Genomic DNA, 25,045 nt, shown 5'->3' on the forward strand with positions numbered 1-25,045 from the left:
GTTTTTTTTTTTTTTTTTTTTTTACCAAAAATATGTAGAATACGTATCGACCAAAACTGAGAAATTGTAAAAATTTCAAAATTGTCGCTCTTCTGTTTATAGCGCAAAAATAAAAACCGCAGAGGTGATCCAATACCACCAAAAGAAAGCTCTATTTGTGGGGAAAAAATGATAAAAATATAATTTGGGCACAGTGTTGCATGACTGCGCAATTGTCATTCAAAGTGTGACAGCGCTGAAAGCTGAAAAATGGCTTGGGCAGGAAGGGGGTGAAAGTGCCCAGTATTGAGGCGGTTAAAGATCCTTCTACATTGGTGTGTTAAGTAAGTTTGTGTGCTTTGAAATAGTTAAACACGCTTGCGTTTTTCAGGCATTCGTTTTTCTTTATTCCCTGGCTGCCTTTGTTGTCCTTAAAGTATCAGTTTTTGTGTGTAGTAAGTTTTGACAACAGGAAGTAACATCCAATCTGGGAAGGGGGCTTCACTCGTCAAGTTTTCTAGTTTGCCATCTGTAGCTGACAGTTTTATAAGAGGGTCCCCCCAGCACAGGCTCAAAATAATAGGCTTGCGTTATGTGATGGTCTGTCGTCGCCTGCTAAGTGTTATAATTTCTCAAAGGCTACAAACGGCATGAAATGATTTGTGGATAAATAATACCAAAGAGAGGAGGGGGAGCTTGCCATGTATAAAGTCTGAAAGGCTGGGATGTTGCTTGTGTTTTTCCTGATTTAAGGGAGGATGGTATTCTTATGCTAATCCAGTCCTTGGATAAGGAGCAAAGCAGCCCCCTGCACACAATGGAAGTGGAGCCAGGATGTCTGGCCTGTAGTTGAGCGCGCCTTGAAAAGCATGTCAGACAGGGCGCCTGAGGCAGCCTTTGGGGGCAGGAGCTCAAGGAAGAGGAGGGTCCTTGCTTCCCTGATTCTTTATTGTGCTGGCATAAGGCCAGTAGAGAAGACTGCACATGGTAATTCAAGAAATGCAGCACGGTTTCTGCTTTTCAGCTGGCTTTACTTTTCTGTGTGTGAGCGTGTAACCCTTTCTGGAAAGGAAGTATTCACATTCGTGTTGAAGCAGGAACACGGTCACATGGAGATAGGTGCTATGATTATTTATAATTGCCTAGCTTTAAAGAGTTTTGGATTAGGCAGAATCTAAACTGAAAAGATAAATGCGTGCACACAATATTTAAGCATAGTACGCTCTCCAGTTTGGTTCTGCTTTTTGGCTTTTAGCATAGTAGAAAGATCATGCGCTTGTTTGATTTTTATATAATGTTATAAACACTGCAACGTTGCATAAGGTGCAGTATTAATATGGATGCAGCATATTCTTCTAAACCATTTTAACCACTTGCTTACTGGGCACATAAACCCCCTTCGTGCCCAGGCGAAATTTCAGCTTCCGGCAAACTGACATTTGCGCGGTCGTGCGACGTGGCTCCCAAACAAAATTGACGTCCTTTTTTCCCCACAAATAGAGCTTTATTTTGGTGGTATTTGATCACCTCTGCGGTTTTTATTTTTTGTGCTATAAACAAAAAAAGAGCGACAATTTAAAAAAAAATGTATATATTTTTTACTTGTTGCTACAATAAATATCCCATTTTTTTTAAAAAAAAACTTTTTTCTCAGTTAAGGCCGATACGTATTTTCCGACGTATTTTTGTAAAAAAAAAATCGCAATAAGTGACTGGTTTGCGCAAAAGTTATAGCGCCTACAAAATGGGGAACAGAGTTATGATTTTTTTTTTTTGTACTAGTAATGGCGGCGATCTGCGATTTTTATTGGGACTGCGATATTGCGGCAGGCGTATCGGACACTTTTGACACAAATTTGGGACCATTCACATTTATACAGCCATCAGTGCTATAAAAATGCACTAATTACTGTATAAATGTGACTGGCAGGGAAGGGGTTAACACTAGGGGGTGAGGAAGGGGTTAACTGTGTAGCCTGGGTGTGTTTTAACTGTGTGGGGGGAGGGGGGTGACTGGGGGAGGTGACCGATGCTGTGTCCCTATGTACAAGGGACACAGATCGGTCTCCTCTCCTCTGACAGCACGTGGAGCTCTGTGTTTACACACAGAGCTCCACGTCCCTGCTGTGTTACCGACGATCGCGTGTACCTGGCGGACATCGTGGCCGCCAGGTACACGCATCGGCTCTTCAGCGATGCGCCGGGACAGTGTTTACCCGCTGCGCGCGCCCCAGAGGCGCGCGCGGGTAATGCACTTTAAAATACGTCCACTTGGCACTTGAGAGCCGCGCTGTTGACGTCTTTTGTCAATAGCGCGGGTCTCAAGTGGTTAAGGGACAAAATGGACATTAACCGGTTAAGACCCGGACCATTATGTAGGTTAAGGACCTGACACGTTTTTGCGATTCGGCACTGCATCGCTTTAACTGACTATTGCGCGGTCATGCGACGTGGCTCCCAAAACAAAATTGGCGTCCTTTTTCCCCCCACAAATAGAGCTTTCTTTTGGTGGTATTTGATCACCTCTGCATTTTTTTTAAATTTTTTGCACTATAAACAAAAATGGAGCGACAATTTAGAAGAAAATGCAATATTTTTTACTTTTTGCTATAATATCCCCAAAAAAATATATAATTTTTTTCCCTCAGTTTAGGCCGATATGTATTCCTCTACATATTTTTGGTAAAAATCGCAATAAGCATTTGGTTTGCGCAAAAGTTATAGCGTTTACAAAATGGGGGCTAGTTTTTTTTATGGCATTTTTATAAAAAAAAATTACTAGTAATTGCGGCGATCAGCGTTTTTTTTTGTTTGTGACTGCGACATTATTGCGGACACATCGGACACTTTTTGACGCACTTTTGGGACCATTGTCATTTTCACAGCGAAAAGTGTTATAAAAATGCACGGATTACTGTAAAAATGACAATGGCAGTAAAGGGGTTAACCAGTAGGGGGGGCGGTAGGGGTTAAGTATGACCTAATGTGTTTCTTACTGTAGGGGGGGGGGCGTGGCTGGATGTGTGATATCACTGATCGTCGTTCCCTATAACAGGGAATCACTGACCCTGTCAGAGAAGAAGGGGGAAGGTTTGTTTACACTCGCCTCTCTTTTCTTCAGCTCCTGTGACCCGATCGCGCGACACTGGCGGCGCTCATGTCCCGTGGGCACGGTCACGGAGCTTCGGAATGAAATTGAAGTTGATTCATTCAGGATATATTGTGATTAGCTGTGATTGGCCAATCTCAGCTAACCACACAATTATACACCCATGAATGGCATCAATTATCATGTGATCTGTTGTGATTGGTCTCGGTGATCACATGGTGCTGATAGCGTCCTGGTACAGTGATCTGTCAGAGCCGGTGACCTATCGCAACCACAGCATGGCCCGTTCCAGGAGGACGTCCTATGATGTCCACCCGGCCGTCTTTCTTTATCGTACATCACGGGACACAGAGCGGCATTCATTACTATATGGGTTATATGGAGTACCTTCAGGTGTAGACACTGGCAATCTCAAACAGGAAATGCCCCTCCCTATATAACCCCCTCCCATAGGAGGAGTACCTCAGTTTTTCCGCCAGTGTCTTAGGTGTTAGTCATGGTTTAGCTTGCCTCCACATCCTTGGGATTAGGTGAGCTAACCGGTTCTGTCCAAAAAAGCCTCAGCGCTAAAGTGGTCAGTAACCGGACCCCAAACCCTTGGGGTATAGCCCATAATGCTTTTCTTTTTAGAGAGCTGGACCCTGGGCCCAGAACTTAGAAACCTTTGGGTGCCTAATGTTTCTGTTGCCAGAGTGCTATATGGGCCCAGGACAGTGGATCCTTCATAGGAACCCAGGGCCTGAAGGTCTAGACATCCCCACCGAGATGGGGGAAGATTGGGCCTCTTGCTTGGCAAAGTCCTGCGGCATGGAGCAGGTAAGTGAGGGGAAAACTTGCGGAACTTGGTTCTTAGCAGGTTTTTTCTGGGGGGTCACAGGGGACATGCCTAAAGTTATGCACTGCATCTGGCAAACTAGTCACATATCATAAAGATAGGATGGCTCTATATGTATTATTCCCCATAAGATGTGACCTCCCTTGTAGTGTTGGAAAAGCATTGAGTGGGGCCTGTGTTATATAAAAATATATGTGTGTGTCAGAGAGCTGTGCTTACCTGCAAGCCTCCAGGCGATGCTCCATTCAGTCTTCCTCCTCACGGCCTGCAAAGCAGGCAAAACGCTGACCTCCTCATGGCTGCAGTTTGCTGGAGCAGAGAGGTCCCTTCCTCCCAACCCCACCCCCCCCCTGTCGGGAGGGGCATTTCCTGTTTGAGATTGCTGGGGGGGAAGGGCGGGTCAGTGGCTTAAGGAAGGGGCGGCCCTTCCTTGTTTGTTCCATATAGCTCATTCAATACTTTGGAACTGAGGAGGAAAGACCAGAACGGCAAGCACGGGGCGCCGAGGACACACAGTGGCCAGAAAGAATATTGCAGTCTTCAGAAAGACTGTTTTCAAGCCTAGGAATAGGCTGTTTCTTTTCCATCTCATAGTTTTTCTTGCAATACTACTCGGGGGGACAGAATGTTTTTTCTTTCCTAGATTTGAAAAAAAAAAAAAAAAAAGAGAAGTGTCATCTAGGGGAGAGGAAGCATTTTTTATCCCCCAAACAGGTGTTTGGGCATTTAACTATTTATAAGTCCCAGGTACCAATAAGTAGCAGGTGTACCTCGGTATTGTACCATGGCATCAAAAAACAAGGGTACAAGAGGTGGGGATTCCCCCAGAGAGTCTGAGGTCTCGGACAATGCTATGCCGCTGCTTTCCCCACAGGGAGCCTTGGGGCCATCGGGATCTGGGGCTGGAGCTGACGCGGGTCAGTCCAACCCTAAGATGGTCACGGAGGAGGTATTACTCACCTCTTTAAAAGAGATGCAGAAAAGCATGGGTAAAATGATAGCCGCAGCTATGCGGGGCAGTAAGCGGAATAGATCTCCGTCGCCCGAGCGCGGACCCTCAGAAGAGGAGGTCCTTTCCTCAGGGGAATTGGACGACCTCTTGGACAAGGACCAAGTAGGTTCAGGGATCGAAGATCCGGATACAGAGGAGTCTGGGGCAGTCTCCCTGAGGGAGAGCTGGTGGATTCAAGGATTGTCGGACTTGGTCCATAGGGCATTCAACTTGCCAGTACCAGATCTCCAGGTATCGACGGTTTCAGCTTTGGGTTCACTGAGGGCGCCTCAAAGCAATGCTGTGTTTCCGATCCATCCTCTATTAGAGGGAGTTTTGTTCCAAGATTGGAACAAGCCAGATAAGATCTTCTTACCACCTAAGAAGTTCTCTGTCCTATATCCTATGGAAGAAAAATTTTCCAAAAGATGGGCTACTCCTGCAGTGGACGCAGCCATCTCATGTGTTAACAAATCGTTAACATGCCCTGTAGAAAACATACAGGTGTTCAAGGATCCAGTTGATAAGCGCTTGGAAGCACTACTTAAGAACTCCTTCACTACTGCAGGGGCAGTAGTACAGCCAGCTGTGGCTGCGATTGGGGTCGCTCAAGCATTATCGGATCAATTTAAGCAGATGCTTAAACTTATTCCTGCCCAGCAGGCAGAAGAATTTTCGGATGTCCCTAAGGCCATATGTTTTACGGTAGACGCAATCAAGGATTCTATCCAGCAAGCGTCACGTTTATCGTTATCCCTTATCCATATGAGAAGACTCTTATGGTTAAAAAGCTGGGAGGCTGAGCCCCCATGCAAGAAGCTCCTGGTAGGGTTCCCCTTCCATGGAGGACGACTCTTCGGAGAAGACCTAGATAAATACATTCAGACCATTTCAAACGGCAAGAGTACTCTCTTGCCAACTAAGAAGAAGGTTCAGGGGCCTGCGTTTAAACGACAGTATTCCCCTGGGCAGGGGCCCTCTAATGCCAAGCAGTATCGACGGCCTCCTGCAAAAGCAAACTTCGGCTTCAACAGCAAATCACAAGGACAGGCTGTTAGAGGCAAAAGGCAGTGGTTTCGCAAACCAGCAAAACCAGCCCCCAAGCCAACCTTATGAAGGGGCGCCCCCACCCACGAAGGTGGGGGGAAGGCTGCGACTCTTTTCAGAGATTTGGGAAGCCAGCATTCCCGACGAGTGGGTACGGTCTTCCGTGGCCACAGGCTACAAATTAGATTTCCTAAGGTTTCCTCCTCCTCATTTCCAGGAGTCGAGGATTCCAAACGATCCGCCTCGGATTCCGGCCAGCCTGGAACAGGGGCTGGGTTTCTACTCCAACCTATTCATCATCCCCAATGGAGATGTCAGGCCAATTTTGGACCTAAAGATGGTAAATGCATATCTAAAGATCCGCTCATTTCGGATGGAATCCGTGCGGTCAGCAGCTGCCACACTCCAGAAGGACGACTTCATGGCGTCCATAGACCTAAAGGATGCCTACCTTCATGTTCCAATTTATCAGCCACATCAAAGATATCTACGCTTCATGGTGGCTTCGCGTCACTTCCAATTCGTGGCGCTTCCCTTCGGGTTGGCTACGGCCCCCCGGGTGTTCACGAAGGTCCTAGCTCCGATCCTAGCCAAGCTAAGGATCCAAGGGGTCACGATCCTAGCATACCTGGACGACCTCCTAGTCATAGACCACTCGTCTCCCGGCTTGGAGCGAGCAGTGGCCCTCACGGTCCAATACCTCGAGAGGTTCGGCTGGGTCCTAAATCGAGAAAAGTCAGCTTTCCAGCCCACAAGGCAGTTGGAATATCTCGGCATGAGATTAGACACAGAACAACAAGGAGTGTTCCTACCTCTGAGGAAGGTAAAAGCCATCAAGGAATTAATCCTACTGGTTCTAAGCAAGAAAGAACCGACTATTCGCCTATGTATGAGGTTACTAGGCAAGATGGTGGCCACATTCGAGGCGGTACCATACGCCCAGAGCCACACTCGCATCCTACAGGCAGCCATCCTGTCAGCATGGAGCAGAAGGCCACAGGCCTTGGATATCCCGTTGCCGCTCTCATCAAGAGTCCGACAAAGTCTGTGTTGGTGGTTAGACCCTCAGAATCTACTGAAAGGGAAGTCTTTCAGCCCAGTGGCTTGGAAGATAGTGACCACAGACGCCAGCCTGACGGGCTTGGGAGCAATTTTGGATGGTTGCACTCGCCAAGGTACTTGGGCAAAGCCAGAGAAGCAGTTGCCCATCAACATCTTGGAGCTCAGAGCTGCTCGACTAGCCCTCAGGGCTTGGACGTCAAAATTGCAGGGGTTCCCGGTGAGAATTCAATCAGACAATGCCACGGCCGTGGCATACATAAATCACCAAGGGGGAACCAGGAGTCAAGCCGCTCAGAGAGAGGTGAGCTTGATTCTCCTATGGGCAGAGGCTCATGTGCCCTGCATATCGGCAATATTCATTCCAGGAGTGGACAACTTTCAGGCGGACTTCTTAAGCCGCCAGACTCTATGGCCGGGGGAATGGTCTCTGCATCCACAAGTCTTTCAAGCACTCTGCCAAAGATGGGGAGTGCCGGACGTGGATATCATGGCATCGAGACTCAACAAGAAACTAGACAGGTTCATATCCCGCTCAAGGGATCCGATGGCCTGCGGAACCGATGCGTTGGTTTGCCCTTGGCATCAGTTCAAACTTCTTTATGCGTTTCCCCCGCTCCAGTTACTACCCCGCCTGCTGCGCAGGATCCAGGTGGAGCACATACCAGTCATCCTGGTAGCTCCAGCATGGCCCAGAAGGGCATGGTACTCACTAATCTTAAGGATGGTAGTGGGAGACCCTTGGACTCTTCCTCTACGGCCAGACCTGCTATCGCAAGGTCCGATCCTCCACCCTGCCTTACGGCATCTAAATTTGACGGCCTGGAAGCTGAATCCCTGATTCTCAGGGGTAGAGGTCTGTCTCAGAAAGTAATCTCTACCCTAATCAGAGCCAGGAAACCGGTCTCTAGGGTGATTTATTACAGGGTCTGGAAGGCCTATGTAGGCTGGTGTGAGTCCAAGCGATGGCTTTCTCGCAAATTTACCATCGATAGAGTATTAAGTTTTCTCCAGCTAGGAGTGGATAAAGGATTGGCATTAAGCACAATCAAAGGACAGATTTCTGCTCTGTCAGTGTGGTTTCAGCGGCCGCTGGCCACCCACTCGCTGGTTAAGACCTTCCTTCAAGGGGTCTTGCGTATTAGACCTCCAGTTAAATCCCCGCTTTGTCCGTGGGATTTAAATCTTGTTCTGTCAAGTTTACAGAAACAACCGTTTGAGCCGTTGGCTGATATTCCTTTGGTTCTACTGACAAGGAAGTTAGTATTTTTGGTTGCCATAGTTTCCGCAAGAAGAGTTTCGGAGCTGGCGGCCTTATCCTGTAAGGAACCATATCTTGTTTTTCATAAGGACAGGGTCGTTCTCCGCCCTCATCCTTCCTTCCTACCGAAGGTCATATCCAGTTTTCATTTGAACCAGGATTTGGTATTACCATCCTTCTTCCCTAAACCTACTTCCAGAAAGGAAGGGTTGCTGCATACCTTGGATATCGTCAGGGCCATGAAGGCCTATCTTAAAGCTACAAAGAAGATCCGGAAAACAGATGTGCTGTTCATTCTACCGGATGGGCCCAAGAAGGGGCAGGCAGCTGCAAAGTCCACCATTTCTAGGTGGATTAAGCAATTAATCACTCAGGCCTACGGCTTGAAAGGGTTGCCTCCTCCAGTATCATTAAAGGCTCATTCTACTAGAGCCATGGGCGCCTCCTGGGCAGCACACCACCAGATCTCTATGGCTCAAGTTTGCAAGGCGGCAACCTGGTCTTCTGTCCACACGTTTACAAAATTCTACAAGTTGGACGTAAGAAGGAATACTGATACTGCCTTCGGGCAGGCAGTGCTGCAGGCTGCAGTTTGAGACCCTCGGATTCCGGGGGCTCCTCTTTTTTGAGTTAAATTTAAAATTTAAAAATTATTTTTCTCAACTAAGTTGGATTTATTATGATTTGAGTATATCTCTAAATTAAATCCTTTTGTCTTGGAGATGTTCTCCCTCCCCTCATTGTAAGCATTGCTTTGGGACATCCCATATAGTAATGAATGCCGCTCTGTGTCCCGTGATGTACGATAAAGAAAAAGAGATTTTTAATACAGCTTACCTGTAAAATCTTTTTCTTGGAGTACATCACGGGACACAGAGCTCCCACCCCTCTTTTTTGAGGACCATTTTGGGAGGCATACTGCTTGCTACAAAACTGAGGTACTCCTCCTATGGGAGGGGGTTATATAGGGAGGGGCATTTCCTGTTTGAGATTGCCAGTGTCTACACCTGAAGGTACTCCATATAACCCATATAGTAATGAATGCCGCTCTGTGTCCCGTGATGTACTCCAAGAAAAAGATTTTACAGGTAAGCTGTATTAAAAATCTCTTTTTTTACTATAGGCTGGGTGGGAACTGGTTAAATTGTGACCAAAAAATTAGGTATTGTTTGTGCGCACTAACATTAAAATGTATTTTTGCATGAAGATTTTAATTTGATAAACCGCAGTGTTAATATCATGCAACACAAAATAAAGTTGCAATAACAACCATTCTTTTCTCCACAGCCTCTGCTTAAAGCGGAGGTCCACCTATATATTTTTTTTTTTTAAGTCCGCAGCTACAAATACTGTAGCTGCTGACTTTTAAATGGACGACACTTACCCGTCCAGCATGCCCGTGATGTCGGCACCAGAAGCCGATCTATCGCTCGGGTGCTGCCGCTGCCATCTTTGGTAAGGGAATCGGAAAGTGACGCCTTGGGAAGTGAAGTCTTGCGTTTTTAGTTAATTTGCCACTGTTTTCTATAATGGGCTATAATCAGTTGATATCAGCAGTACTAAGGCAGACTTTTCTAAAAGCCACCGGACTCGCACAATGCAAAGTAATCGGGTTATTCATACATAACAATTAGACCCCTTTTCACACTGGGGCAGTTTGCAGGCGCTATTGCGCTAAAAATAGCACCTGCATACCGACCTGAAACAGCGGCTACTATTTCTCCAGTGTAAAAGCCCAAGGGCTTTCACACTGGAGCGTTGCGCTGGCAGGACGGAAAAGGTATTTTGGAGCAGTGTGTATACCGTTCATGCCCATTGAAATCAGTGGGACATCGCGGCCATACCGCCGGCAATGCGCCTCAGAGGCATTTCAAGCGCTAATTACCTGTAACCATTTGTAAACGCAGTAACTCGCGTTTTTAGCCACATTTAATTTAGTTTATAGGCGATATATTTCTGACCATTTTGTAATGCAAAAAAGTGGCACAATGGACGTTTTTAACCGTCTGTTACTAGCTGCCAAGTTCCCTCGTTCGGGAGAGGTTTTAAAACGTCCCGTGTACATGAAGCCCAAGTCGCATCGTTTAGCTGTGTTGAGGTAAAGAAGAAAAGTGCTGTGTCCAGGGTCAACTTTCTGCAGTTAAATGCGCATTGCGTTTAGTAGCAGAAAAGGGCACACCAAGGCCGGCCATACTCTGTTCAGCAGGAGGCTGATAGTCAATAAGTGTAGTAGTTGATTCTTCAAGGACAGTTGAGATTTTACAGATCCTGTGCAAGCAGCAGTGTTTTTTTTTTTTTTTTTAATAGAACTGACCAGCAAATCAGTAATGGGTTGATGAGTCAAGCTGGCCATATGATTTTATTTTATTCATTCAGCCATCAGGATGAATAAAAAATAAATGTACAGATTCCTCCATCCACACACACACAGTGGATGGAAAAATCCCCTCTACCCCACCAGGGCATTGTATTCCGACAACAGGACTCTAGGTCCTTCTGTGTCCAACTTAACCCTTTTGCACAGACGTTGTCCCACTGACCAGGTTTTATATTTTGGCATTACAAGCACAATAGAACTTGGCTGTGCTGCATTTTTTTATTTTCACCAACAAATGCCATAGTCTTAATCACTTCCTTACTGGGCACTTAAACCCCACTCCTGCCCAGACCAATTTTCAGCTTGAATGACAATTGCGCTGTCATACAACGCTGTACCCAAATTATATTTTTATAATTTTTTTTTTAACACAAATAGAGCTTTCTTTTGGTTGCATTTAATCACAGCTAGGGTTTTTATTTTTTGCGGGCGGCGCTGGTGATCACTGGTAGGTGGCACAGATGAGCAGGCGGCTGCTCTCCTTGATCGGGACTGATGTCCCTTTTGACAGCTGCCGCTTTTTTTTCTCCTCATGCTATCTGCTGTTTACATCACATGATCCGCTGTTATTGGCTGACAGCGGATCACGTGGTAAGGGGTTGGGATCTCATAGACTGTAGGGGCGCGCAGGCTGCTCGAGCACGGAAAGACGTCCATGGATGCCCTCCCGGCAAATTGGGTCCACGCTGTAGCCGTCTTTCAGCTATAGCGCAGATCTGAAGTCGTTAAATTTAGGGTAGTGGTGTAGTTGAGATATCCAAGATTAGAAAACCTGTTCTAAATGTTGGTCCCCTGCTGATAATCCTCCATTGGTTTTCTCCCCCTAGGTCAGTTGGGAAGTTAATAGTGTTTCTGCCAATGAAATGCATTGGGGTTTGAAGAAAATTGGATTGTTCCTGTGTGATTGCTGTTTAAACTCATTGAGTACCTTATCTATTGTTTCCAAATGGATGGAATTGTTTGTTTTAGGACATAGTCTTGCAGTGCAGTACATTTTCTGAGGGCTTGGGCGGTTTTTACGGATGAAGGTTTTACTTCATCAAGAATACTTAAACCTTGGTCGGGAGGTTAACATTTTGAGAGGCAGTCGTGTGCTTTCAAAGATGAAATTGATTAGAAACGAATATTCTTATTTTTAGATTGTAAGCTTTCACAAGCAGGGCCCTCTGAACCCTTTTGTATTGAATTGTATTGTAACTATGCTGTCAAATGCTTGGCTCTAAATACACCCTGTGTAGTAATAATAATAGAATACTTCTCTCTACAGTAATGTGATATCTGCCACTAACGCATCCTTCCCCTGGGGCTTTCGCTTCCAATTGTAAACAAAGGCACCCTGTGCTGAGTTTATGCTCTTTGGACTAGGAAGGATGTTGTAATGTTTCTGAAATCAATGCACCAGACACACATCAAAAGAGGCTAATGGCATGCCTTGCATCTAGACCACCATGGAATTTACTTGCCACAAGAGAAGTACCTGTAAATGTACGACGTGAATATGTTTTTAGCATATAACAGATAATTCTATAGAAGAATGTTCATGGCCATCATAGCTTTGCTGTATTTCAGGATTGGACAAACATATTGCCAGGAAGGGTCCCCAAATACCACCCCTATGTGCCCAGCCTAGGGGGGGGGGGGGGGGGAAGGGGGAACTCTCTAGTTTTACATGTCATACCACCTGCTGTTGAAATGTATCATAGTAGACCATCAGTACACGTAATGTCAACCTTAAAGGTTGTGGTATTATGGGAATCCCTTTACTACTAGTCAGACATAAGCTACGGAGGGGTCTCTCTCAAAAAATATAATAATGTGGTTGCATAAGTGTGCACACCCTTATTTTTTTTATTTTGTTTTGATGGGGGGAGCCCGCGCCCTTATAACTGGGGATGTAGCTGTGTTCAGAATTAGGCAATCACATTCAATGTAAAATAGGAGTCAGTACACACCTGCCATCATTTAAAGTGCTTCTGATTAACCCCAAATAAAGTTCAGCTGTTCTGGTAGGCCTCTCCTGACATTTTCTTAGTCGTATCATGAAACACAGTGAAGACAGTCAAGTGGAGAGAATGACACAACCGTGACCTTGCCAATAACTGTACGTCCCTCCAAAATTGCTGAAATTACAAGAAAACTGGTCAGGGAGGCTGCCAAGAGGCCTACAGCAACATTAACCGCTTGCCGACCAGCCGCCGCCGTCTTACTGTGGCAGGTTGGCACGTTCCTGCAAGCCATCGTAGCTGTACGTCGACCCCTAAGCAGGGGTACCCGATGTGCGTGGCCGTGTTTGCCGGCATGAAAGGCATAACGGGGGCGTGTGTTTAAACACACAAATCCCTGTTCTGTGAGCCAAGGAGAGACGGATCACGTGTTCCTACTAGATGGGAACAACAATCTGTCATCTCCCCTAGTCACTCGCATCCCCCCCTACACACGAGGGAACACGGTTAACCCCTTGATCGCCCCTAGTGTTAACCCCTTTCCCTGCCAGTGACATTTACACAGTAATCGGTTCTTTTTTAGCACTGATCGATGTTTAAATGCCAATAGTTCCAAAAATTTCAAGTGTCCGATCTGTCCGCCATAATGTTGCAGTACCGCTAAGAATCGCAGATCACTGCCATTACTAGTAAAGATTAAAAAATGCCATACATCTTTTTCCCATAGTTTGCAGACACTATAACTTTTGCGCAAACCAATCAATGTACGCTAATTGTGATTTTTATTACCAAAAATATGTAGAAGAATACATAGCCTAAACTAAGGGAAAAAAAAATGGGAAGATGTATTATAGCAAGAAGTACTAGATGTTTTATTTTTTTGCAAAATCGTTGCTTTTTTTGTTTATAGCGCAAAAAATAAAGACAGCAGAGGTGATCAAATGCCACCAAAAGAAAGCTCTATTTGTGGGGGGGGGGGGGGGGGGGGGGAGTAATTTTTTTTGGGTTCGGCGTTGCAAGAACACACAATTGTCAGTTAAAGCGACACAGTGCCGTAACACAAAAAATTCCCTGGTAATTAAACGGCCAAATCTTCCGGGGTTAAAGAGGTTCGCCCACCCCTGCAAAAATTAAAAGCCAGCAGCTACAAACTTTTATTAGGACACTTGCCTGTCCTGCAGTCCAGCGATGTCGGCACTGCAGCGGATGTTTCTGTCAGCAGTCAGGTGCTGCTGCCACCATTGCAGGTACGGGAGCCCGGCAGTATAACATTATGGCTAAACGCCGGGTTCCTACTGTGCATGCGCGAGGCACCGCTGCGCTCTTCTATTGAGGCACCACTGGCAGGAGGAGGAGGGATCGGAGCTGTGACGTAACTCACTGCGAAACTGATTCCCAGGAGTGGGGACAGGAGGGGGGGGGGAGCAGACCTGAGTGGAAGTTCTACTTTTGGGTGGAACTCTGCATTAAAGGAGCTGCAGAAATATCTGGCAAGTACTGGCTGTGTGGTACATGTGACAGCAATCTTACATATTTGTCATATATCTGGGCTATGGGGTAGAGTAGCAAGACAAAAGCCTTTTCTTACGAAGAAAAACATCCAAGCACGATTTTGCAAAAAAACACATCTAAAGTTTCCTAAAAGCATGTGGGGAAAATGTGTTGGTCTGAAACTTTTTGGCCATAATTCCAAAAGATATGTTTTGGTGATGTGCAGTGTTTTTGCACCAAATAACACCATTCCCACAATGAAGCATGTGGTGGCAGCAGCATCATCGGTTTGGGGCTGTTTTTCTTTCTTCAGCTGGAACAGGGGCTTTAGTCAAGGTTCCAAATACCAATCAATATTGATACAAAACCTTCATAATTCTGCTAGAAAACTGAACATGAAGAGGAACTTAATCTTTCAGCATGACAACGACCCAAAGCTTACATCCATATCAACAAAGGAATGGCTTCACCAGAAAACAATCAAAATTTGGAAATGGCCCAGCCAGAGCCCAGACCTGAATCCAATTGAAGATCTGTGGGGGTGATCTGTAGAGGGCTGTGCACAGCAGATGCCCTTGCAATCTGACAGATTTGGAGTGTTTTTGCAAAGAAGAGTTGGCAATTATTGCCAAGTCAATATGTGCCATGCTGATAGACTCGTACCCAAAAAGACTGAGTGCTGTAATAAAATCAAAAGGTGCTTCAACAAATGGTTAGTTTTAGAGTGTGCACCACTTATGCAACCATATTATTACAAAAAAATGGACAGTGTTGAGTAGGGTTGCAACTAACGATTATTTTCATAATCGATTAGTTGGCCGATTATTGTTTCGATTAATCGGATAATGGCCTTAAATTTTTTGCATTTTTTTTTATTTCTTTGGGCCAATTTGTTGTTGGGCAGATTACAAAATGCAAATTGCCGTAAAAACACATTACATGCTTTTCTGCAGCTTCTTCATTGAAGTATATTGAACCAAAAAAAATAGCACCATTTTGCGTTTAAGTCCCTGCCCTTTCCAAATACGCAGCAGCTGAAAAAAAATCATGGATGTGAACGTGTACTATAGGAAAACATGTAAATGAACTGTAGTGTGTTTCTGCAAAAAGCACCAAAAAACAGAGGTGTGAACCCAGGCCTGAGATGTTTAGTAACATAATGGGGTTAAAAAACAAAAATAAGTACAAAAAGAGCAAATCGCATCTGTAAGGGGTTCATTTTTTTACTGTGGGACAGTGAAAGTAATATTTACAGTAGCGATTTGCTATTTTGTACTATAAATGGTCAATTTTAGTTTTTTTAACCCCATTATGTTACTGGCCGATTAATCGATTATGAAAATTTGTAATCGATTAATTTCATAATCGATTAGTTGACGATCGATTAGTTGTTTCGGCCCTAGTGTTGAGGACCGTCGACGCAGTGGTTGGTCAATGAAACGTATAATATAGCATTAGACACATGCTCACTTCCCTTTAACGTTGCAAGATGTCCAGCAATGCCATCAACGCAGAACTTGCAGAGACTAGTGGGACCCAAGTATACCCATCTACTGTCCTGAAAAGTCTGGCCAGAAGTGGTCTTTATGGAAGAATTGTGGGCAAAAAGCCTTACCTCTGATGTGGAAACAAGGCTAAGCAACTGAACAATGCACAAAAACATAGGAACTGCGGTGCAGAAGAATGGCAGCAGGTGCTCTGTATTGATAAATCCAAAATGTAAAATATTTGGCTGTAGCAAGAGGTAGTTAGCTGAAGAGTGATACAATAAGTGGTGTCTACAGGCAACAGTGAAGCATGGTGGAGGTTCCTTGCAAGTTTTGGGCTGCATTTCTGCAAATGGAGTTGGAGATTTGGTCAGGATCAATGGTGTACTTAATGGTGAGAAATTCACGCAGATACTTATCCATCAGGGAGGAGTGGAATTGACCCCAAAGTTATTTTGCAGCAGGACAATGACCCCAAACATAGTCAATGTCATTAAGAACTGCCTTCAGGATAAAATCCTGAAGTGGTTGTTTGGCCCCCACAGAGCCCTGACCTCAACATCAAGCCTGTCTGACATTTCATAAAGACAGATGGACTTAAGGCAGCCTACATCCACAGGAGATCTGTGGTGAGTTCTCCAAGATGTTTGGAGCAATCTACTTGCCGAGTTCCTTCAAAAACTGTGTGCAAGTGTACCTGCTTTCAAGGCAAAGGGTGCTCACCCCAAATGTTGATTTGGATTTCTCTTCTTTTCATTTACTTATATATAATGTGTGTGTGTGTGTGTATATATGTTTGTGTGTGTGTATGTGTGTGTGTGTGTGTGTATGTGTGTGTGTGTGTGTGTATATATATATATATATATATATATATATATATATATATATATATATATATATATAATTTTTTTGATACATTATTTTGTTTTTTTTTCCTGTGCAAGTGCCTTGTCCTGCAGCACATGACCATCGTCCAGTCTTTGGTAGTTTTCATATGGTTCCCTCCTGTTGCTAGCCTGTCTCCTTTCCCTCGTGGTGATGAACCCTCTTTGTTTCCTAATTACAGAGAAGTCACAGATGTGTGAAAAGTAGGCCACAGGTCGAAGGCTGTGTGCCCCATACCCAGTAAAATTGGAAGTGACAGGCTTCTTTTTGCTCCACTACTAATTTGCCTCTGTGTTAAATAGCTACAGAGTCCCAATTAAAATGAAAAGTTCTAGGGTTCTGATGAACAGACAGATTGAGTTATTTATGGTGGAAGCAGCCACCAACAGTAATTGAGGCACATCCTTGTACAAATACACATTTTTCCATTCAGGAATAGCGCCAGGCTGACAGGGTCATGCAGGTCAAGCTCACCGAAACAAGAGGCCAATGAAAGCCAAAACTTGCTTTCCATTCATCTTAACACAAATCTCCTTTGTCCATATTAACTGTTGAGGTGTGCGAGTGGCACCAGCAGCTCTTTGAGGTCTAATTATGCTTTCTGCATTAATCAGTGTATAAAATAAAAATTATTAGACTCTAATACCACTAATGCCGCTTTCGTTTAGCAATTACCAGCCTGATTTTAACAGCAGTTTAATCATGGGACAGGATTTGAATACATATAAAATACAAAGTGTATTTTTTTTTTTTTTTTAATAAGCCTTTAGAATGGATACACACAGCAGCTTACCTGTCCTTGGATGTAGCTGACGCAAATTCCCCCCCCCCCCCCCCCCCCCCAGGTTTCTTTTCCTTTGTTTTCACCTGCCGATATTTTCAATAACCCCTATATTGGTGACACAGCTTGCTCAGCTTTATCTATTATCTATGGGGGTTAAAAGGCCACACCACTGCTAAAAGGTTCAGATAGAACTTTCCCTAAAAATATTGGGGGGGGGGAGAATCTAAACACATTTTGTTTGGGGTCCACAACCACCCACCTCATTGGGGCGTGATACTAAAAACAATGTAAATAGTCTAGAGGTAAACTGTACCTTTTTAATGGTCTTCTGGTGTGATTACATGTCCAGGTCTTGTTAGCAGCTTGTTTATTAAACTATGCTGTTTTGGACCCCCCCCAAATGCACTGGATACTCTTTGGATTGTCCTCTTTGTCCTTTATTAAAATAAAGTTGTATCTAGAAATTTCTAGCAGTTGTGCGGTGCTTCAGGTAACACTTGTTACATTACAGTACAAGCCAAGAGGACTGTGAAAATCCTCTGAGGCATAGAAGCTGCCTGGAGACCAGATCATCTACATCATAGGTGTCAAACACAAAGCCCGCGGGCTGAATCCAGCCCTCCAGGCCATTTCCCCTGGTCCTACCCCAGTCCCCAACTTCCAGCTATTCAGCTTCTTCCCAGCAGCAGCATAAGGAAAGGGGTTGCACTGTGATGTAAGGGAGAGTAGGGGACTCAACTTCTGATGGTGGGGTGGCTCTTGACATCTAATATAAGGGGAGGAGATGCGCTGGACATCTAATCTTACAGATACAACCGGCCCTTTTGAGGGCAATCTTAATGCTGATGCGGCCTACAATGAAATTGAGTTTGACATCCCTGATCTACATCAACATCATAACCTTAGTATAAGATACAAATACCAATAAGATAAGCTTACAGGTCCAGCACTATTTTTCTTCTTAAAGTGTTCGTAAACCCACAGCAGTAAAATCAGTCTGTATATGCAGTAAAGCATGCTTGTTATACACACTGTGGAAACTAAGGGGTTAATCTTCTGCATTGTGTAAAAAGGCTGCCCGATCCTGTATGCACAGATCCTCCTTTCACTGACTCAAAACTATTTTTGATAAGACAGTTACTGGAGTCAGGCTGCACATGCTCAGTTTGGAGTGTATTGCTAGAGGGTTGTTTTTTTTCTAGGGAGAGTGCATGTGATCAGCACAGGGCCAATTACGCTGTCCAGACAGAGGGTCAGGGATCCTAAATCCTAATAGGACCAGTCAGTGCAGTATGAAAAATCCTGCACGCTTTAACCAGGCACTGATAGAAGTCACAAGACTGCTATATACTGCTGAGGTGAACATACCTGGGCTTCAGGGAAGGAAAACTAAACACCTGAAAGAATGAGTTGGAGAGAGGTATAGGGCAAAGAAAATGTTTTTGAATTTTTTTTTTTTAGTGGAGTTGTGCTTTATTTGAGGAGCTCCAGTCTCCTAAAAAAATAAAACAAGCTGCTGACTTTTAATAGAACACTTACCTATCCAGAGACGTTGGTACCCGAACCAATTCTTCAATCGCCATTGGGTGCAGGCGCTGGCATTGTAATTAAGGGAGACTGCTGTGGCGATCTGAGCCGGGAGTGGGTACATGTCAAAACCAGGTACCCATTCCCCCTCAAAAAATGCAAAATGTGACGGTGGAGGGTGCAAACAAGCGGAGCTTCCCCTTTGGGTAGAGCTGCACTTAAAATCAGGGATATGCTATTGGCGGACCTCCAGCTGTTGAAAAACTACAAGTCCCATCATCATGCCTCTGCCTCTGGGTGTCATTCTTGTGGCTGTCCAGAGTCTTGCTATGCCTCATGGGACTTGTAGTTCTGCAACAGCTGGAGGTCCCTCTAATTGCATATCCCTGCTTTAAATCAATTGTTTGAAGGAGCATAGTAACCCTAAGCTGCTCACTCCTGATTTGGACTACCAACGCCCCCTCCCCTCCTTATCTCCACCACTCAGAGTGGTGTGGTTTTCTTAGAAATATCTGAGAAAATTGATAATCTTGTTCAAGATTTTGGTCTGTGCAAAGTGACAAGGTACAAGATTTTTGGCAGGATTAACCGAGATTTGTCAGCATTTTCCTAAAACGCACTTGGCCTGATAAAAGTTAATGAATGCAACTAATACACGCCGGTAAGCTGCAGTGTATTAAATGTTTTTGTGTTAAAATTTAAATGTACTTTTTAACTGGTGTGTTTTTTTTCTTTTGTTTTATGGGATTTTGTAAAAAAATTTACATTGAAACTGTTAAAATTTTCTAATATTATATTTAAACTTTTTTTTTTTATTCATTTACAGGAACAAATTTAACCAAAGAAGATCTCTTTATTTGTGAAAATATTCTGCATAGCTCCAAACACTAGAATTCTTTCTTGGAAAAATGCTGCCAATAAAAAAGATGACCGTGATAAAGCATGTGTTTGCTGCTTTGTTTGGGTCCTTTCTTCTTGGAGTTCATATTCAAGGTTGGTGACCTGCTATTTTATATTGCCCGTATATCTAATCTTTACGGTCTCAAGGCTGATTACTCCGTTTTTTTCTTATATTTTCATACAATAGAGATGTAACGTTTCTGGGAATTTTTAAGCCATGGGGAAAAATGTTGGTTTTTGAAATTTTCAGAAAAATTGAAGAATACAATTTAGTGTGCAGTAGTTTTACAAATTGAATGAGTAGCATGTATTGTGAATTTTTGGGAGGCAGTGGTTTACCACTTCACTTGAAGATGCTGAAGAACCACTTTGTGATAATCCAGAAGCAGCAGAGAGTGTTTCGGCAATAAAAATTCTGGAGCGAAAAGCTACTAGTAGTTAATGTCTTTAGGCCACCTCTGGCATGCAAGGGTGTGTCTGGTCATCCTTGTAGCATTTGGGGGGAAAAAAATTATTTCTTCTCACAATATTTCCAAATTGCAGCTTTGCTCACAGCAGAAATTGCACTGTGGAGAGGTTGGTCCCACCATTTTACTGAGAGGGGGGAAAAAAGAAAAAACGATTTACATTACTATGCTGCATGGTTCAGAACACGAATAGGAATCATTTAGGCTCCATTCACACCATGGCATTCCGGATTGCCGCCAGAATCGCCACGATTTTGAAGAATTTTGTTTAATTTTTTTGTACAACTGAGCACTGGGGCTTTAAAGCGGTGGTTCACCCTAAATAACAAGTTTCTACCTTGCCATTCAGTATACTAGCGTCAGCTAAAGTATGCCTTTATTTTAAATTTTTTTGCGCCATACTCAGTTCAATCCCCTAGTTAAATTTCAGACACCCGCGGGGAATGGGCGTTCCTATGCAGAGGGGAACATGATTGACGGCCGGCTATGGCGCGTCACGCTTCCCGAGAAGAGCCGGAGTAGGACTCGGCTCTTCACGGCGCTATACAGCGCCTGCGCACAGACTAGGAACTGACTGCGCAGGCGCTTGGAAGAGCCAAGTCCTATTTTGGCTATTTTCGGGAAGCGTGACGCGCCATAGCCGGCCGTCAATCATCTTCCCCTCTACCTACTCCCTGTGGGGAGTCTGAAACTTAACTAAGGGATTAAACTGTGAGTACGGCGCCAACAAAATAAATAAAGGCATACTGTAGCTCGCGCTAGTATGCTGGATAGCATGGTAGAAATTATTTTTTTTTTTTAAGGGTGAAACCCGCTTTAAGTGCGCTTCCACACCAGAGTTTGTCTTGGAATTCCCTGAGGTTGCAGTTGCTTCTGCAAAGTCAGCTGAGGGGAAGAATTTTTGACATGGTAAACGAGACGTTAGTCGGCAGATATTTCGCCAAAACTTGGATACCTTCTCTACCCTTATTGATGCAGTCTGCATATACCTAGGTTTGGAGCTGCTGCCTGCATGGGCTACACCTAAAGTGACTAGCCCATGTTCTCTAAAGAGCCCTCAACCTTTTAAGAATTTTTAGTGCATTCCCTATTGCATCTGGTCCTGTATAGTGATTGGCCTAACATGGAAAAGGTACCCGTAGCACAAAAAAACATATGACCTGCCTAGCAAAATCTTGCTTTTCAACAGAACAGGCTGTTTTGTAGATGTAGCAGTTAAAGGGTAGAGACAAACCATTGAAAACTGACAAGGCTGCTTACAATAGTTACAAAACGGCAGGCCTTACAGTAAGTCACTGGGCCTTGATGTCGCCCGCTTGTAGTATGCTGTTCATTGTCGAGGGGGTAGAGCGTTCCCTCCATTCGGCCGCAGCAACTCTCTCACTGACTCATAGTGGACAGAGCCGTGCGAACACATGACTGCGCTGAAGAAGTGACAAAATTGGTATTTACGCTGTGCTTTTATTGAAAAAGTATGCAGCATGTTTACCAGAAGTGGGAAGACAAGGCTTTAAACTTTTATTTTAGGCTTTCCTTTTACAACAGACTGCTTTAGTTTCACCAACAACTGTTATGATGGCCTACCTGACTGAATATACATATTCATATACACGGCTTGACAAATTTACTTTGAATCTAGGAGCCAGCTAAAAAAGCTGTCGCATATTACCGCAAAGTTCTATGAAACATTTCAGTAAAAAAATGTAAAAATTAACCTAAGGTAAATTTTAGGGAGGCGCAAAAACGCTACAATTTACCCAATTTTTTTTTTTTCAGTAAAATATAAAATAAGAAGTTGCAACAACTAAATACCCAACATGTCAACCCCTAAATTTGTGTGCCTGTGAAATGGCAACAAACTTTAGTAACCTGTATTATCCATATGCGGCGCATTTCAAAGCCCCTATAGGTCATCAGTTTAGCATTATGAAGAAAGTCTGGTGCTAATATTATAGCTCTCATTCCAGCGAGCATGGCGATATGTAACATGGGTATCACAATCAACACTTGTTGACCCCCATCAGAACACTCCAGTCAGCACTCTTAGCCATTGACTGAAAGTGCCAATTGGCAGACCCTTTTCAGTCATGCCCCTTTTGACAGCCGAGTGGTCGACTTCTGTCAGACCGACTGCAGTACACATAGGCCTAATCTAGGTTTCTATTGAACCAGCCGATGCCACCTGACATTCGCCAGTGTGTGCTAGGATTTAAGTCTGGTATTGACCAACAGATATTTGTGTTCTATAGTGCTGTCCTGCATGACCCAACTGGATTTTTTAGCCTTCCCATCTGTTAGCAATTAAGAATGCTTCTGACACACTGAAGTTCTCTTTTACCACTCTATAATATAACCTAAATAGCCTGGTCCTTGAGCATAGGATCAAATAGTTTATCCATCTTTAAGTATGGTCAACCCTGGTCTTGCCCCATAGGGACATTCACAGTATCAAGAGAGAATGTGAGAAAGCAACACTAAAAAAGCAACTGTTGATAAAAGGGCTGATTCAGTACACATTGCCAGACCTCCGACTCCTTGGTGACTACTCAAGCAATAAATGTAAAAAAAAGGGGAAAAGTCCCATGCTATTCCATGTCACATGCTCATGCTTTGTGTGGTTTTCTTTTTGACTTCATCTTTTTACTTTGCTTCCTTTTGTCCATTGGGTTTTACTTTTTCTAGAAAAATATATTGGACTAATTCTGACCAATGTGTTTGTAAATTCTCAAAGTAAATATCATTATTGGTGTGAATTGTTTTTAATAGAGATGCACTCGGCTATTTCAACATTTTGTTCATTAGTTCTTAGTTGCTAGAGCAGTTTTTGTAGCCTGTCCATGCATATGTAAATTATTAGCTGACGTTTATATAAGGTCATTGGTATGCTTGCGTGTTTGTTAGAGTATGAAAAAAAAATCAAGACTCTTAAGGCTTTATTGATCTCTATTTTGCCTGTCTATACATTGTCTAGCCGTGAAACGATAATTTGTCTCCAGTGGCAGGTTATGTTGGCTTACATCCTTAGCAAGGATCAAGGCTGGAGTGTGGGATATTTTTAGTTTTAGCTATGGCTATTTGTATAAATGTTGCTTTAAGACCCAAATGAGTTGTTACATAGTGTAAAATGTGTCTCATTTACAACTATGAAAACTTAAATGTATTTGCAGATAATGGTGTGTCCACAAACACACAACATACTTTATCTGACAGGGAAAACCAGTCGGCATAACCCTATGTTGCAACTGATGGGTAAGGCAAGTCATGGATGAATCGATTTTCATTCCTTCCACCACTGACTTGCTCCTAGTCAGGATCCAGTCAGACAGCGCCACTGCAAAGGCTTATGTCAATCATCAGGATGTCATGAGAAATGAGGCAGAGGCGCTGGGACCATCCCACATTCTGCGGTGGGTAGAGCAGCACATTCTATTTCTCTCCGCTGTGTACATTCACGGCATCAAAAATTTGCAGGTGGCTTACCTGTGTCATCAGGCACTGGATCCAGGGGAAGTGGTCCCAGGACTCCCAATGTGGATCTTCTGGCATTGTGCAGAACCATCTGGCTTGACTCATTTACACGCTCCCTCCTCTCAACTGCTCTCTTGCCTACTATGCAGTATTAGAGGCTAAGGGGATTCCGGTCATTGTGGTGGCCTCGTCCTCCATAGTACGCTGATGTGCTGCTGGTCAGACGCTCCCTGGCAGTTGCCTCATTGGGAGGATCTCCTGTCCCAGGTTCCAGTTTACCACCCTGCTTCACAGTCTCTGGCTTTGACTGCATGGCTATTGAAAGCCAAGTTTTGAGGTATGGGTTTGTCAGATTTGGTGATCTCCACAATTTTAATGATGCACAAGTATATCTCTAGTAGAATATATCATCACACCTGAAAGGCTTTGCCTGGTCCAGGCCTCTGGGTGTCCATCCACATTTTTGGTGGCTCAGGTGTGGCCTTTCTCCAGCCTGTTGCCTTGGGACTTGAATTTTAACGTGGGGATATAGAAAAGTGACAGCAGGAAAAAAGTGACCAGTCTGCCTTTTTTGTCTGGGTATAGATCTCTATAGAACCCCAGGCATTTTCAACCTGAATGATGCCTCTGCTGGAAATGTTCCTTTCTGGAAAAATGAAATCCTTTAACTAGTGGGAGTATCCTTAACTACACTATGCACTTTATCAGAATTGTCCAGCACTAGGCTGTTTTTCGGTTTTTCTTAAAGTAGGATAGGGGTTAATCCGCGCTTAGGATCTGACCAGGCTAGTATAAATGACAGTGGATACTAGACAGATGTCTAATCAAATCCGGGAAAACCGATAAATAAAGTAATCAAAATAATCAGAATAATCAAAATAATCAATAATCAGGCTGCAGCCCCCCAAAAACAAATCCCCATAGGAGATAGTAAAAGAATAAATGAACGTATGGAGGGGTGGTGGCGCTGCCCTACCTGCAACTGGGCACAGCAATAATTGTGAACAGTAACCCAAATGGGTGTGAGGTAACGTGTAGTGGTCAGTACAGTAAGTGAAAACAGACCTGTATTCCGACAAAATATTATAGTGAAAATACAATATTAAATAAAATGCCCCCCCACATATATATATGTTATGGGGTGAAGGTATGTAAAAATATCACTAGTAGGCTAAGAACTAGCCTGTGAGGGTTCCACTGTGCTATAAATATAAATAAATAATACTAATAAAATACGTACGAATTATACATGTGACAAAAAGGATGAGCATGTAACAAAAATGCAAAATTGTGGTACTTGTAAATAAATATATATTGTAATAGTCCAATAGTGTGCATATATAGTACAGAAAAATATAGTCCAGCAATATGTATGCGGTGAAAAAACTTATTGCAACAATACTATGAAAAAGGCCATCCAGGGAGTGATAAAGTC

General features: G+C 43.8%; 1 protein-coding gene across 3 annotated transcripts in view; it reads left to right on the plus strand.

Annotated features, from left to right (window-relative positions):
- BMPR1A (bone morphogenetic protein receptor type 1A) overlaps positions 1-25,045 on the plus strand; it is a 132,011-nt gene that overhangs the window by 59,613 nt on the left and 47,353 nt on the right. For all 3 annotated transcript variants that reach the window (XM_040320525.1, XM_040320526.1, XM_040320527.1), the window contains one exon: positions 19,602-19,768. In XM_040320525.1, coding sequence (XP_040176459.1) covers positions 19,684-19,768 — 85 coding nt within the window. In that variant the 5' untranslated portion in view covers positions 19,602-19,683. The remainder of the gene's footprint in view (positions 1-19,601; positions 19,769-25,045) is intronic.

Source organism: Rana temporaria, chromosome 8, assembly GCF_905171775.1.
Source record: "Rana temporaria chromosome 8, aRanTem1.1, whole genome shotgun sequence".
NCBI classification, from domain to species: domain Eukaryota; kingdom Metazoa; phylum Chordata; class Amphibia; order Anura; family Ranidae; genus Rana; species Rana temporaria.